General features: G+C 40.7%; 2 protein-coding genes across 2 annotated transcripts in view; one reads left to right on the forward strand and one right to left on the reverse strand.

Moving 5' to 3' along the window:
• Positions 1 to 17,451, reverse strand: part of LOC108575419 (tubulin polyglutamylase TTLL5) — a 36,528-nt gene that overhangs the window by 16,316 nt on the left and 2,761 nt on the right. Inside the window, exons 2-4 of the mRNA XM_017938200.1 lie at positions 933 to 1,106; positions 399 to 479; positions 173 to 296 (exon numbers count right to left, since the gene is read on the reverse strand). Of these exons, the coding sequence (XP_017793689.1) occupies positions 173 to 296; positions 399 to 479; positions 933 to 1,099 (372 nt within the window). The 5' untranslated portion in view covers positions 1,100 to 1,106. The remainder of the gene's footprint in view (positions 1 to 172; positions 297 to 398; positions 480 to 932; positions 1,107 to 17,451) is intronic.
• Positions 4,158 to 8,385, forward strand: LOC108575421. Its single transcript, XM_017938202.1, has 3 exons — positions 4,158 to 4,382; positions 4,982 to 5,147; positions 7,979 to 8,385. Exons 1-3 carry the CDS (start codon positions 4,158 to 4,160, stop codon positions 8,383 to 8,385), a joined length of 798 nt encoding a protein of 265 aa, XP_017793691.1.

Here is a 17,451-nt window from a genome sequence, read left to right on the forward strand (position 1 = left end):
AATATAAGTTGTACCACGATCTTCAAATTGTATATTAATAAGTACTTAAAAAGTAAAAACAAAAAATAGATTTATATTATATCGAATGACCAGGTATATTTCGAACTTAGTACATATTCGTACCGAATTACAATAAAAACTTAAAAATGCATTTGATTTTTTATGAACTTACCTCCGTTAAGCCGTGCGATTGCAATAAGACATTGATAAGCTTGGTGTCTGTCTGAAAAATTTTGTAGGTCATATGCAATTTTTTCGCGGGTGATTCTTCCGGAGGAGTCGCTAATGCGGAGCATCTGAAAAATAGTAGGAAAAATGCCAAGAGATTATATATCTTGCGACAAACGTTACACGTCGTACGTGAAGCATGCAGATACAGAGGAAAATCTTTCACTCACTTGAAACGCAAAATAGATTTGTTTCCACTTGGTCCACTTAACAGCCATTCGTTGTTTGGCGGACTGGCGTCCTTCGTTGTGCTGCAAAATATATTAAACAAGCCACGTCGTACGATTGCAATTTAACAAATATATTCTGTTTAGCGCGAGAAATTTAGCGGGACAATTAAAATATTTCAAATGAAGGACGCGACCTCTAGGAAATATTTCCGTAAAAAATTTGTCCCTGAGATCTAGCGCCATCGAGCTTATCAGATGTCGGTAAAAAAGAAAGCACGCATTCGTTTCCTTGTAGTTTCAATTTTTCATACTTCAATTTCATTTATCACAAAATATTGCACGTCTCTTTTTATCACTATTTACCCTTCTTTAATCCTCCGAAATATACACTCTATTCGAAGCGTTCCAAAAATAGAATAGCAAAATAGAACGTGCTCAGGTAAGGGTGTTTAATCAGGATGCACGTCACATCCTCCAGAGAATTTATATAACTCTCATAATAGAACAAATGTTTGAACTTTCAACCCGATTTACCTTTCCGACGTTTCCGATTTGTGCGGCTTATGTACAAGGGGCTCCAGGGTCTCCTCGCTGCTGTTCGATAATTGAGACATACCGGAAAGACTGGAAGACGACATCAGCTCTTTCGGTCGTTTCCCTTCCAGTTTCCCCGTAGAGGTGGTCTTCATTTGAGACAGCATGATCTATCTGTAATTTCAAACAAAACAAAAAAGAAACCCTTTAAAAAAAATTATACATTTTCTTCGAGATAAATCATCCCGGCCAATCTATTTAATTTTCAATATCAACTCTGTCAATCCGTAACACGACATTATCGCTCGAGAAAATTTAATAGGAAACTTTCTCGAGCGCGTCACGGTAGATAACGTCAGTCTTGTTAACGACACGTAAATAGAGATAGCGTTACCGTTAACAAGAGATACATTAGCGTTTCACGTGCATCGTGTTTCTCTCATTGTTTAGCGTGGACATGTGGTCGTACGCATCGACAGAAACGTCGATAACTGTGGTGTGGCGAACGAGCGCGAAAACCAGCCGGACAAACTTTTACCGTCCGCTGACATTTAATAAGCCGACAGAATGGATAAACTTGCGAGTCGAAAGGGCGATCAACGCATAAATGCATACATAGAGGTATATGCCCATGAATAGTTTATTTACCTTATCCGGCGAGTATTATTTTCAAAGAGCCATGGCCATCGAACGAAACGTTAAGCCCTAATGTGACAGCGTGTAATAAAAGGCTGTTCATTTGATAAAGAACACGCTTATTACACCCGTCCTCCAGTTGTAAGTTTCCTACTTATAGACGAAGGATCGATTCACGGGGGCTGTGTTACCATGCACTTTGCTCTTCTGCCGCTGGAATGTTAATGGGCAACAAATATAACCGCGTTGGTGGCTCTCTGCACCTTGACTCTTGCCAGGCGAGCTAGCTAAGTTTATGTAGGTAATCGGATCAAGGTGCGCTACGAAAAGAAAATTAAACAACCAGACGGTTCGACGTCGCGGCTATTTGGCATGTTGCGTGCAACAGCACTAGAGGCACTGTTGTACCCGTTGCGCGATTACGCCACGAAATAAACGTGTTCGAGAGGACCGTCTGCATCGAGGAATACCATCAATTGGCCCTGTACCCATGGAAATGAAACGTTCGAGTGGGACAGATCGATCTCATTGATCTTTCCTCCGCTCTATGAAATATACACGGTCGTTTTATAACCGCGTTCTTTATTTAACCAACTGAACGACTAGTGTAAGATGTTTCTTCGAATAACTACCGCCTCTGTACGTTCCCTTCTTTATCCGTCTGTTTGCCTTCGAGTGTGCTCATTGTACGAGATGCAACGACACAAGACGAACGTTGAAAAATCATTTTATTACGCGTTTTAAATCTTCGAACGATCTCGTGTTTGCGAGTCGTTGAACTCGTTTTCAAACCGGTTGTAACCTCGTCGGATAAAAAGTGTAACGTTTCGTAAAAAAGGGGAGAGAGAGAAAAAAAAAGTAGGGTTAACCTTGAAATTTTCACCGGCACGTCTTTTTTTCCCCTTTTCTTTGTCGATGTTTTTCTTTTCTCCTGCCGTTCAATGTTAACCACACCCTCCTGTAAACAATCTTTATTTTCGAATTCTCCTCCGTTCTCGAGCGTTTTTCTGTTATGATCGGAACGGAACAGCGATGCGAGGGAAAAATAACAGGGCCGTAAAAAGTTTGCTATCGTCAGAGACGATTTCTTTGGACCGTTCCTTGCATTAAGCACGCACGGCATGTAGCCATTAGAGGCACGCACGTACACCCGAGGGTCCTTACCGAAAAAGCAGAATTTATCGCGTCGTTACGGTACCCCTCGCTATTAACCGGAATGAAAAGCAGGTGACAGACGGAATCGTCGGTGCATGAGTCACGCTATCGTGATTTTCGTGATCACCGCGGTACGCATAACAACGAGGGCGTTGTTTTATTTAATCATTCTATCCGAGCGAATCAAAGAGCACGTATACACTACCGTGCGCTGTAATATATACAGATCGTACTTAAAAAATTTCTCGACTCATTACACACACACTACCGGCGGCCATATGTTTCGAATCGCTGTGCGTTGCAGGTTGCAGAAAAATTTGCAAAATAAAATAGTTGGCATTTGTAATAATTTTTTAAAGTGCTATTGATCTCCATATCGTCAATTTTAAACCGTTTAGTAGGAGATTCAATATGGATGCAAATTGCCAGGTGACTCGAAACTTTCGGGCAGTCAGAAGTTAAACTGATTAACCTAACTTTTTCATATTCTCCCAATTTCAGTGTTTCAATTTTCATAAATACAAGAAATTTAATAAAACTGATAAAAATAATGTTACAAAGAATTTCTTATCATTCGAGTCGATCGAAACGAGGTAAAATGCTACTAATCTCCACAGCATCAATTTTAAACGAATTAGTAGCAAATTCAATATCGATCTAAATTAGCATTAGCTTCCAAACGTTCGGCCAGTCGTAAATCAAAACGATTAACTCCACTTTTCGATATTCCCTCAGTTTCACTATCGAAGCACTTAGTGTGTTGGATTATTACTAATAATAATGCGTTAGCCAGTAAGCAAAAATGAATTGTGTTATATATATGAAACGTAATACTTGGTCTCTTTCCTTAAATGCGCAACAGAATTTCAGTCGTGTCCTTACGGTTTTTTCTTTCCTTTCACTTCGACTACGAAATTCGAAGAGTAAAGACGTCCTTCCGCGCCATACAAATAAAAACACTCCTTACGGTTTTTTCTTTCTTTTCACTTCGACTACGAAATTCGAAGAGTAAAGACGTCCTTCCGCGCCATACAAATAAAAACACATTTAAGAAAATTTACAGCGAACGCTGTTCATTAAACCCATTACCCAATATAGTGCTTCATCTTTCCCAAATAAAAGAAATGTAAGAAATTATATTTTACAGAGTCGGTCACTTCTCAGTGGCTCGCGGTATCGTTCGATATCTACAGATCAAAGAAAGAGAAAAGAAAAACAAAAGCGACGGATAAATTTGACAGATGTCAAAATTCCTAGTCTTCTTACACGATCTCTCAATGAAGTAACCCTGTTCGAAATAAAAAAAACCGCTGGCTAATAAATCGGAAAGGTGGATCATCGCGCGAGGAGATATTACGTTCCCACGACGGCGTATCGAGAGACAATGTGAGATCAGGCTTGTGTACCAACGCCAGAAATGGAAACGCAACGAGAATGGACGAGCCTGCAATTACTCGAGAGCCCATTAGGAAGCGTGCCAGGATCGGTAACAAGTGCGATCCGATATCGTTTCCGAGCACCGGTATCACCTCGCTACCCGTTGAAATCATCTTCGAAATTCTCTCCTATCTCCCCGCCAAGGATCTCTGCGTGGTCGGCCACGTGTCCTTACTGTTCAACCGACTCGCCTACGATCCGTTTCTATGGCGAACTTACGAGGTACACAGATATCGTATACCTAATCTGTCATCGAAACTAACCTAATCTGCCTCGATCCTAACGGTTCCTGTCCATTGTCCTTACAAATGCCCGAGTTTCCCCAACAGGTACATTCCTAGTTCTCCCACCCGGAACTCCCAAAAGCCTACGTATAAATAGTGCTCCAAAAAGGGGGTAGAAAAACAGTTTCTCCACAAAAAGCAACCACGCTAGACCGTTGCTTCTAAATTGTATTATAAGTGCGGAACGAAACCCAGTTCACGTCGAATCCAAAAATTGTAAGAGTGCAAAAATAAGACAGCTTATTAAATAAAAACTGGTAAGTCTACGACATAGGAAAGGAAAGAACGGTGACATTTTCCAGAACTCGCAGGAGAGAAAGTTTTCGAGTATTTACCGCATAAAAAGAGACTCGACTGTATCTACGACTAAATTTGACCTGCGACAAATTGGACAAAGTAGTATCTCTTCGTTGATACGATCGATACAATGAAATACAGCTTCGTCACTCGAGCACCACGAGTAGACGTGAAATTCGCTAAAAGAGAAAGTCCAGTTAAGAGAAGAATATATAATTGATTTTCTATTTCTATATTTAGGTGACGAACAGCGAACAAGGTACGGACGAGGTGATCAAGGAGCTGAAGAGGATGCCTATGCTGAGGAAGATCAGCTTAAACGTTCGAGCGGACTGCGACGATATCCTGCGGCAGCTCTCCCTGACGAACAAAAAACTGGAGGAGCTGCACGTTTCTAATTGCACAGGTTCTCCATTCTGTATGCCTCGTCGTAGGCTTTTCTCCCCTAATTAAGTCTCTCTCTCTCTCCCTCGTCTCTCGTAGACCGGTATTGACAAAGCTAAGCGAGGAGGACCTTTGGCTCGAGTTCAAAAAAACTCCGCGAATTCGTTTTATCCCGCTTCGCTCTCCCCACCTTTTCTCTCCCTTTGTCCCCGTTTCTCCTTCGCTCGTCTCTCGTCCGAGAAACGGTAAAAATGACGAAAGAGAAATGGAATAACGGAGGAAGGGAGGACACGGTTTGGCCACGTGTCAGCTGAGAGAAAGAACGTGACGCTGTAGTTACCATCTCTTTGGCAATGGTGCATCGCATCTCTTCCGACGTGTTTCTAACGAAGAAACCTGAATATTCACGGAGACCATCGTGTTTTCTTCTTCTTCTTCTTCTCTGCGTGACGCAGGAACGCGTGCAAAGTGGTCGTAAAGGGGTGGAAAATTTGTATCGATTTCGTGGTAGGCTACTCTTCCTCTTTCGTTTCCCCCGTATGATTCACGTGTTAGGAGAGATGCGCCGTTTGACCTGGCAACCGTGTTTACCACGGCTTTCATGCAATTAGTATTCCAAACACGTTTCATTGCATTCATCTGCAGTGCAGCCCGAGAGACGTATACGAGCGCGAAACGATCGTTCATCCAGATTACGCGCCTCTTTTTCCTCTCCAGTGAACCGGCGATCAATTCCGCTAATCGATCGAGCAAGAGCTAACCATCAGCGTATCAAGACGATCCACGCGAGATCCTCTCTCGCGGTGAAAAAACAACTGTCGTGCATAATGCAACGCACGTGTTTTTCAGAATCAACCTCGAGAGAGAGACTTGGTCGGTCGGTTTCTAATCGATACCGCGACGATAAATTTCCTAAGCAACAAGGTAAACGCGGGAATACCATCCGTCGTATTTGCATTCCATTTCAATGGTTAACGAAGCCAGGCGGGAAAACATACGCGCCCCTTTTTGCATACATCTACATAGATATCTGGGGAACGAAGGAACCGAGAAACAGAGACCGGTTGAACGAAGAAAATGAGGATTTGCGGAGATGGGTCATTTGTGACCCGTGTTACTCGCGTGGGTAGAAAATTTGGGGGATTTAGATAGGTGCAGAGTGAGGCGAAAATTTTGGTTAGCTGAACAGTGAAAGGTTTGAAAGAATAGCGAGAGAGATTTTACCCCTTAAGCTATGATTTCTTTTCCGACTATGCGTACAAGTGTCGGCCATTTAATGCTTTAGTACTGTATCAGGTGGCAAAAGCTAATCTGTTACAGTTTCGTTACATTTAGAAATCCTTAATTTTAGAAATTAAAACGAAAGTTAGGATTACAATGAATTTTTCTTACCAATGTAACTATTTTTCTCACATCTTCGCCAGAATCTCTGCCACGAGTCTGGCACGTTGTCATAAGTTAAGGGGTTAAGATAATCCCTATTCTTTTTATTGTTAATTTTTGCCTGTTACCAGATTTCCCATTCGTCCATCCTCTATTCTCATTCCACCTTCCATTTAAATTATATCTATACTACATATACCCGATTTTAATTGTGCCTACTTATCAGTAGACTGCGTATTTTTGTGCATTTATGGAAAATTCGAAGGCACGATAAACCCAAAATACAGTACCCGTTGTAATATAATATTTAGCAAATAAAATAATTGCATGTCTAGATTTTATTTTTTTTAATTATATTCATAAAAATATGAATTTGCATGAAACTCGAATTTGGATAACATTTGTGCTTTGTCCCTTCTACCCCTGTCTTGCACATTTCCCCTTCCTTCCCTCGAAAATCCTCAATCATTCTATTACTCTCTCACTATCCCTTCTGTTCTTACGTCTCTATCCTCTATCGCCCTACGATCTTCCATCCAATACATTAAATTCCCCGACCCTTCCTTACACAGTGCACAAGAAATGTAGTTTAACACGTTAGCTACCACGGTTCAGTTGAATCATCGTCCACTATCCTTCGAATTAATTTGACTTGCATTCTTCATATCTATATTTTTTTCACTTTTACGTAATACGATGGGCACATGCACTCGTGCACACCTAATATTGATTAAATACTCAAACTGTGCATTTGTTATGACGTATTACGTGTAGATAATATTGTTTTATCATGGGAATTGGTGTGTCACACGTATATGTTCACGTATTCGGCTAAAAATCTGACGAGAAACCTCGATTCTCTGACTTACAGAGAAAGAATCATAGGATGGGTCAGAAATGACCCATCTCAATCTTCTTGGATTATTCCTTCGCCTTTTATTGCTCTCGCTATCCCTTCTATTCTTACAATCTTCTACCCAATTCCTTAAATTCCCCAGCCCTTCCTTACACGGTCTACAAGAAATATATTTTAACGTATCTAGATAAAAATCAGACGAAAACCCTGGATTCTCTGACTTACGAAGAAAGAAATCTTACGATGGGTCAGAAATGACCCATATCAATCTTTCATTCGGCGAATAACGGTTCTTCGATTATTCCTTCGCCTTTTACTACTCTCGCTATCCCTTCTATTCTTACAATCTTCTACCCAATGCCTTAAATTCCCCAACCCTTCCTTACACAGTCTACAAGAAATGTACAATAACGTATTCGGCTAAAAATCAGACGAGAAACCTCGATTCTCTGACCTACGAAGTAAGAAATCTTACGATGGGTCACAAGTGACCCATCTCAATATTTTTTTCGTCGCATAACGGAGAAAACATAACGGTCCCACGATTATTCCCTCGCCATCTCAACCGACGATAAACGGAACCGATCGAACGTGAAACTTTCTCCTGTACACAGGTTCCACGTCGAAATTGTACCTACGCTCGGGACATCTGATCCGCATACTGGAGAGATGCCGTAATTTGCACACGATCAATATATTGGGCAGTCGATTTCGCGGCCGGAAGTTCTATCGACTGTTGGGCGACATGGGTGCACGATTGAGGTCCGTCCACACGCCAGCCACCGGGTCACAGTTCTGCACGTTCATCAAGCACGCGAGCCAGATCAGCGAAAACGATCGCGAGACAATCTGCTCGATGTACATTGGCGCGAAATGTTGGGCGCCCTTGTACTACTTCGTCGCGAAACGAGCTGACCGTGTGTCTACAGCTCTCATCAGCTATCTTCACAACGATATTGTGCTGATCGACGCCGATCGACCACCTCGTAAGTTCTCCATTACGGATAGAAGAAACTCGTGACCGGAAATACTTGGAGATTTTTAGGATGAACCTTTTGTTTGACGATTTTCGGTTATCAATCTTCGTACGAGAATGTACGAGGATCTTGCATATCATACAAACTAACACACTCGTACAATACAGTCAATTATCATATGTTGTATGTAATATATCAATAGTGACAAGTAGGATTTTACGAAACGGTAGATAGAGATTAAGAATAAAAGATGAGATTCAGCTGAATGAAAATTTTTGGAGGATGTACACTATTGGCCGAAAGGTTGGGATCACTGTGCGTTGCAAGCTACAGTCGGTTGAAGAGATACGGTGGGGTCATTAAATTAGTCAATTAGGGGGAGACAAGGAGCTCGAATTGGTTCGTTAATGCTTTAATTAACGACCTCGCTATATCGCGTCCACTGACTATACACACAAATTTCTAGAAAGAAGTTAGCTATGTTAAGAATTTTTTATCCTTCAGGATCAATCGAAATCAATTCAAATCTATAAAGATTGCAGATTGAACATTTATGTAAATTGGCAGGCGATTCCCTCGCTATATCGCTTCCACTGACTATACACTAAAATTTCCAGAAAGAAGTTAGCAATGATAAAAACTTTTTATCGTTCAAATTAATCGAAATCAATTTTCAATCTATAAATTAGTAGCAGATTGAATATAATGTAAATTGGCAGGCGATTCCCTCGCTATATCGCTTCCACTGACTATACACAAAAATTTCCAGAAAGAAGTCAGCAATGTTAACAATTTTTCACCGAATTTTTTTACCGTTCAAATCAATCGAAATCAATTTTAAATCTATAAATTAGTAACAGATTGAATATTTATGTATGTAAATTGTCAGACGATTCCCTCGCTATATCGCTTGCACTGACTATACATAAAAATTTCCAGGGAGAAGTTAGCAATGTTAAGAATTTTTTATCCTTCAGGATCAATCGAAATCAATTCAAATCAATTTCAAATTTATAAAGATTACAGATTGGATATTTATGTAAATTGGCAGGCGATTCCCTCGCTATATCGCTTCCACTGACTATACACAAAAATTTCCAGAAAGAAGTTAGCAATGTTGACAATCTTTCCGAATTTTTTCACCGTTCAAGTCAATCGAAATGAATTTCAAATTTACAAAGAATTAGTAAAAGACTGAATATTCCTGTGAATTGGTAGGCGATTCGAAACTTTTGGCCGGTGGTGTATACAGAGCACTCCGATATTATCGTGCGAATACAACGTTTCTCGCGCAGAGCAGTAATTTTTTCTTTTAATCCTTCCTACGATCTAGGTTCTGCTAGTAATCTCAGGTTGATCTATGTGGGTCGATCTATGTATGTGCAAATGCCAGCCGGCACGAGGGCATTAAGCTTCGGCGAGCTTTAAACGGGCGTATCTAAAGGAAAGCCCAGGGCGTTAATACAGGGTTAATGAGTTCTGAATGGCAGAACAGACGTTCCGCTAATAATTGCTTCATTCGAGACGATTACTACGTAAGTACGTTCGGTTAGGGAATCGGAATAACCGTGGAAATGATGCTTTTATCTACGATAAATCGCGTGAAAAAAAGACCTCTTGCCCGATTAAATCTTCGTCGATAGAGTCGTCTCGTGTAACAATTTCCGAGGGTCGATTGATTTTACGAGAGAGAGAAAAAGAGAGGAAGAAGAAAAGGTAAAGAAGTTGAATTTCGTTCACACGTTTACAACGGTGAGACTTAGGGTCTATTCAATTAAGCGAATTGTCAGCGAAGAGGCCAGATTAATGGGTGTTGTTAAGTCTCCGACATTTTCGACGGGTAATTAAAACGAAACTTTCCGCCGAATTCGCGAGACACGCGATCGTTCCACACGTCGATCGATGTTCGTTACGTAAACGGTAACAAGTTCCGTTGAAACGTTGCTCGCCGGATCCTGCGGTTCGACGACCCGGAGCTTCCTGTTCTACTGATCATTTGCATAGAGGACTACTAGCGCCACGTATGCCCGTTAATAGCCGCACACGGTTTATCGGGGGCCTGCATACGCGCGGGAATATTTTACAGGTAATTTGCGGATGTTCCGGCGTATTTTCAACGATCCGAACATACATGGAATAGCAATTTCTTAACAGTAACGAGCGTAAACGCGTACTTCCGTTTGTTAACAGCTATCGACCCGGGTATTTTCAGCTGCGGGAAACTAATTAGAATTATCCTTGAACGTTGTATCGTTGTATCTTTGGTTCAGTGGATACAGAGTGATACAACTGGCGAAAATACGCTTTGCGGGAAATTGGCTTGGAATTATCCGTGGTAGAACGTTCATTACTCGAGCATTTAGCAACGAAACATTTTTGGATCTTTAAGTTTCGCGGGTCTCGGTTTTCTCGCCGTTAAAATCGGGTTTCGAGGGTCTCTGATAGAATATTACTTACGTGCATTGATTATTGATTAGAAAAGGATATATTGGGAATATTGATTAATATTTAGGAGATTATATTGGGAATATATATTAATATTTAAATAGGAAAATTCTAATTTCAATTTTAGCGACGCGTTTTCACATAAAAATGCTCGCTTTTTGTGCCACTTTCGCAAAGATCTGAAAATTAAGCCTCTGTCTTCCGTTAAACCGACGACAAGTGGTATCTTTGTCACCCAATTGCGCCGTTACCAAACTTGCGAAGGAATTACGTGGGATAATCGTGAAAATTCCACCGACGAGCGTTTCAATAGCCGACCGCATGTAATTCGAACAATCCGCAAATTATTTCACGGGAGTGTGAAAATTCCAACGACACGCGTTTCATTGGCGAACACGCCGGATTACGGTGGGGTACGTAACGATTGGCTGGCAAGTAGACTGCGGCTGATTCTTAGCCCGCAGTATTTCACTCGTGCGAAGAAGAGAAACGTATCGATTGGACTGGTTTTCGATTTCCGGCGTGCACACGGATAGAATGCCACGCGTGCCGTTCCAACACAGAGGAGGAACGGATCAGGAAGTGGCTTTACCGTGCAAACCCAGCCTAGCTTTCTTTGTCTTTTCTCCATAGGTTCGCCGTGCAACCGTGGATCGAGATCGTTAACCAGCGATTTTATTACGTGAGTCGAAACTTTTTTTTTTTCACCGAAAAGAAGATCCGAGTAGCGAGACGAAATCATCGTGTTAATTAGAGACGAAAATCTAGCCGATCTAGCATTTATTAAATAACAATCTTTCTGGTGATCGCAATTAATTCTATCCTTTCGCCGTGTAATTTCTGTTTTTAATGGATTTACCGCGTCTATCTAATTACTATGCTCTGTATACTTAATTGTTTGCAAATTGGAGGAGTTAGGAACAGGTGTGCAAGACTCGTAGGAAAATTATCGAGGAAAGTTAGCAATGCAAGATAGAAAAATTAAAGAAAAAAATTCTTAACGCTAGGACCAACAGAAAAAAATTCTTAACTCTAGAAGGACCAATAGAAAAACAATCTTAAGATGGACCAATAGAAAAACATTCTTAACGCTAGAAGGACCAATAGAAAAACATTCTTAACGCTGGAAGGACCAATAGAAAAAGAATTCTCAACGCTAGAAGGACCAATAGAAAAACATTCTTAACGCTGGAAGGACCAATAGAAAAAGAATTCTCAACGCTAGAAGGACCAATAGAAAAACATTCTTAACGCTGGAAGGACCAATAGAAAAAGAATTCTCAACGCTAGAAGGACCAATAGAAAAACATTCTTAACGCTGGAAGGACCAATAGAAAAACATTCTCAACGCTAAAAGGACCAACTCTCCAAAAAGGATAAATTTTCGATACCGATAAGTGACAAACTTATTTTCTTTTTTAAATTTCTTATTTATCTATCGATCACCACGTCTGTAATAGATCCTAAATCGAGATAAATTTTTATTCGAGCTCTCCAGTGCGACGTATGAGTCCTACTGGTCACGAAAGGTTAAAGTTACCGAAAACTTCACTTCTCGAATGTTTCTAACGGGTCACTTTTGACCCAGTCGATTCTCCTATTACAAAAGGGTAACGTTATTGATCACCGTGAACATAGGAAATGATAGATCAAGCGAAACCGTGTCGCAGTATGTTAATATACAACACACCCGGTTAATCCTACGGTGTTTCTCATTCAGAGGTGTGTTCGCGCTCCAATAAACTCAGATCGACCAGCGATCTGCCGCGTTGCCTTTTCGGGGATCGGGTAAATAAGGGAGGAAGTGTAGGTCGAGCGTGTGCCGTTTGCTTCGGATCGATAGAGGCGTGACCCAAAAATTTCCCAAGGAAAATGGGCGACGCGTGTTTAAACGTTGGACGAATCGCGTAATTAGCGAGCGTCGGACGGTGCAATTAAACAGCGGCGAAAAGGTGTTAGAACGTGTCGTGCATTCGTAATTAGACGGCAACGTTGCGGGAGAGGTGAGGAGATTCTCAGATTCGTCGCAGACAGAAAACAAAAAGTAAACAGTTTTAGTCTTTTACGCGAGAGAACCTGCGTCGTTTCGTCGAGAAATTCACCTGCATTAACCAGACAAAACGCAAACACCACCTGGCACGTGTATCACGTACGAAGCTGGTGAGCTTTTTGGAGCATGTCCTTTTAACTCTGCCGCCTGCCAGGTCTGCAGTGCGCCCATTGAAAAGCCCACCGGTTCTCGTCTGGCGAAAAAATAAGCGGTGCAGAGGTAACTGGCAAGATGAGAAGCTTGAACACGAGTATGAAATTCCACGATTGCTACCCTTTTTCAGGGCGCTGTATCTAAGGGAACATACGACACGTTTCACGTGTGTGTATACAGCCTTGGATGAAAGTATTGGACACCCCATAGGATGTGAACTATTTCAAATTATTTTTCTGTCAGGACGAAAGTAATCATTTTTCAGTAATTTTGCGGACACTTTGTTGGGTCAACCTTTGCCCTAATTACTGCAATTTCTTTGTGACTTTTAAACTGTTTTTAGAAAAAAAGAATTAACTTGCGTTGATGGTCACAGTATTCACAAATTTCCAGGAAAATTCTTCCAACTTTCGAAATATTAACAGAAAAATTAAAGCCAAGCTGACGTGTGTTAGCATTTCTGAAGAAACACAGAATATACACTATGAATTGCTCACAAGGGAACTTCGGTAGCCCAAAATGTCCGTTTTGTTTGAAACTCTGTGGGTTTGTAGGGGACCTCGAGAGAGGTATCGGGCAATTTTTTTTATCGGCCCAATTTCGGTTCTTCGGGGTGAAAACAGCCCTTGAACGAAGACAAGTATTTCCCTGTATATCTTTAAAACTATAGTAGATATAAAAAAATGTTTATAATAAGGATTAAGTGGCTTTTTATGCCTTGTAAGACTGTGCTATCAAATTAATAAAAATTCTTTTTTTAAATAAAAAATCTTCCACGACCGTTGTGAAAAATTTTTCACTTCCTATCATATCGAAAAATATGTCAAATAAATGCAGATAAATACCAAAATACCATAGATTCGCACACATACTTGGTACCTGATAACGCATCGTTCCAAGTGCGACGATGACAGCACAAAGCACGTATCAATGAAAATTATTTAAACATCACATTATCCGCTAAGATTAACATATTTATCTGCACTTATTTGGCATATTTTTCGATATGATAGAAAATGAAAAATTTAACATTAAACATTTTTTTATATCTACTATAGTTTTAAAGATATACAGGGGAATAGGGTAACACTTACCTTCATTCAAGAACCGAAATTGGGCCAAAAGAAAAAATTGCCCGATACCTCTCTCGAGGTCCCCTACAAACCCACAAAGTTTCAAAAGAACCGGGCATTTCGGGTTACCGAAGTTCCTTTATAGCCCGTTACAAACTTTGTCATCTGTTTGATAATGCCTCTGAACCGACCGATAAAGAGCCTCAGAACGACGTAAAACAACGAAAAACTTAATTTTCCCAGTAAGTTGCATTAGCAAAGTTGCCCGATACTTTCTACCAAGGCTGCGTACGTGTAAACTAGAAAGGGAATCGCGTGAATTATGTAAAAAGGCGATGAAGCGTTACGCCCATGGATGATAATTATTCTTCTCTGAAACAGAATCTTCTCGGAGTGGATGTAATTCCATCCAAAATGCCGGAGAGGACGGATTAACATGGGAATCGTCAGGCTACAGGTGCTTGCGGCCGGTAACATTAATCAAGCCACTGAAAGTCGCGTCGCGCTATTAAACGAACGTTGTAAGGCGAATCGATCGGGCGAGATCGGGTTCTTTAAACCTAACCACCAACACGGAGAACGATTGTTCCGCGATTTGAAGAGGATCGTGAAGCGGTGGTAACCATTTCCGGCCACGATATTACCTCGGTGCAAAAAAAAAAAAAAAGAGAACCATTCACCGATAGAAAAGACAGAAGTAGAAACTTTCGATCTAACCGCTGGCGATTCTGTCGTAATTTCTCGACCGATCGTTACATGAATCACACGGTTGGCTATGTAACAGAGGTAACCAGAAGCTTCGACACTCTTTTATCGGGTTAATCAGGTAACTACTGGACTACGAACATAATTCAGCCTTACCAGACACGAGAAGGATATAACTATGAGAAAAAGAAGAAAATAGTTGAAATTCTTCAAAAAGAACCCGCCAACTTTTTCATTCACTCTATACATGTTACAAAGCCTTACACATTTCACTGGTTAAAAAAAGGAGCTCGTTATCGCGGATGCACCAATTACTCCGAGCACAAAGCGAGATGTCGGGGGAAAAAAAAAGAAAGAACTCTTCTGTACCTCGATTCGTTTGAGCAAAAAGCTCCTCTCTCTCTACTTCTCTCGCGAGCAGCTAACACACTATCGATCACACGCGAAATAGGCGAATCACGATCGCGAAGGAACGAGGCGGCTGGTCTCGAGCTTACGGGTTATCTATGGAAATGCGGTGCATCCTGATCGCGAGCTACCACCGATCACGGCAACTTGTACGATATAGACATAATCCTCCCACTCATTCACCAGACTGCCAACAGGTATTTCCGATAGCTCCTTCGTCGAATAACAAACTGCCCCTGTGAACGGGGAACCGTGTAAACGGCCTTTCCCGGCCCGCGCCTCTCTTCGCCGTTCGTTCGTCAAGACCATCGACTCTGGCCCGGAAGTAACGAACGGTACCTGTTTCGTTGTGCCGTCCGTTCCAAGGACACTCTGCCACGATTCTTCTCACGATGGACAATTAACTGTACACCTGGGTGGGAGGAGGGTAGAGAGATTGGACAATTTGGATCGGTGCGAATGGGTATCGGTGAAGGAATGTCAGAGGCGTTTGTTTGGACGAGATTAAGAGATCCTGGCTTGTGTTAGAGTATGTTTGAATTGATTTTGTAGAGTTTGGAAAATTTTATACTTTGAAGTATCGATTGTTGTAGAAAAAAAGAATCAGGTTTTAAGTGATAAAAAGAGAGATAGATAGATGTATTAATGGTAGTCACAGCTGTGCTTGGACGCTAGAAGAGGCTGCTTCGGGAATCGGGTCTTTCGCTCGGCGCTTATGATTTGAAATTTGGCGCGCTTTTAGGAGGCTAAGAATGTTTTAGAATTGGAATATTTAGAATTTGATTGGCTGAATTGAAATGGTGCTTACTTCAATGGCATTGGCTGAATTCGAATTTTCAATGTTTCGTTGTTTTCATTGGTTCATTCTTAATATTCTGAATTTCATTGGTTAATTTTCAATATTTTGAATTTTATTGGCTAAACTTCGAATACCTCGAATTTGATTGGCTGAAATCAAATGGTGCTTTCTTTAATGGCATTGGCTGAATTCAAATTTCATTGGTTCTATTGGATAATGGGTCTAATGAATAGCGTTCACTGTAAATTTTCTTAAATGTGTTTTTATTTGTATGGCGCGGACGGACGTCTTTTCTGTTCGAATTTCATAGTCGAAGTGAAAGGAAACAAAAAACCGTAAGGGCACGACTGAAATTCTGTTGCGCATTTAAGGAAAGAGACCAAGAATACATCGGTCTATTACGTTTCTTTCACTAGCAGTGTTTCTCATATATATAACACAATTCATTTTTGCTTACTGGCTGACGCATTATTATTAGTAATAATCCAACAGGTTCATTCTCAATGTTTTGAATTTCATTGGCTAAACTTCGAACATCTCGAATTTGATTGGCTGAATTCAAATGGCGCTTTCTTTAATGGCATTGGCTGAATTCAAATTTTCAATATTTCGAATTTCATTGGTTAATTCTCAATATTTCGAATTTCATTGGCTAACCTTAAAATTCGAATATCTCGAATTTGATTGGCTGAATTCAAATGGTGCTTTCTTTAATAACATTGACTGAGTTCAAATTTTCAATAGTTCGAACGGTTTGAATCGATCGAGATTTAGCAGACCATTAACACGTTCGCTGCCACCGAAAAATCGACAGCACGCCGTGCGATACATTCTGTACCGCATACACGCTGGGTCGATGGCAGTGAACGTGTTAATCGTTCCTGGTATCATTTTCAGAGAAACATGGTATAAGCTGGATTTTCGTCAGTTTTAAAAAGTCTCCGGGAGAAATAAAGGACGTAAGCTTTGAGGCCTTTTCAGAATTAAAGTGGAACGGTTAACCCTTTGAACGAGTCTTTCTGTCTGCTGCTTTGTGCTCTTTATATGGTAACTAGAGCGATCTTTATAGAGGAACGTGCGTTCGTACGAAGAGAACTTTTTGGAACGAAAGAGAACACTGTTTCTTTCTTTCTTTCTTTTTTCTACCTCTGATTCATGTTTTTTTTTTTCATATATATAAGATGATTCTTGCTTCTAGGTTCAACCACCCGCAAAGTCACGCCGGATCGTAAACACGTACAGGTGAAACGGATCGGAAATGACACGTATTGTGTATACCTGTCTATATTTTTCGTGATAAAATGAACTTTCCTGGTTGTTTCGTTGTACGTACCGAACCCCGAATAATCCTGCACCGATTTCCATTCAAACCATTCCCATTTTTTTTTCTATCCTAACCTATAAAGATAATCGCGTCGATCGTATTTTATACAAATTACACCGAGATATAAAAATATCAATTCGTAAGAAAATTGAT

This window comes from Habropoda laboriosa, unplaced genomic scaffold (assembly GCF_001263275.1).
Source record: "Habropoda laboriosa isolate 0110345459 unplaced genomic scaffold, ASM126327v1 scaffold297, whole genome shotgun sequence".
Lineage (NCBI taxonomy): Eukaryota > Metazoa > Arthropoda > Insecta > Hymenoptera > Apidae > Habropoda > Habropoda laboriosa.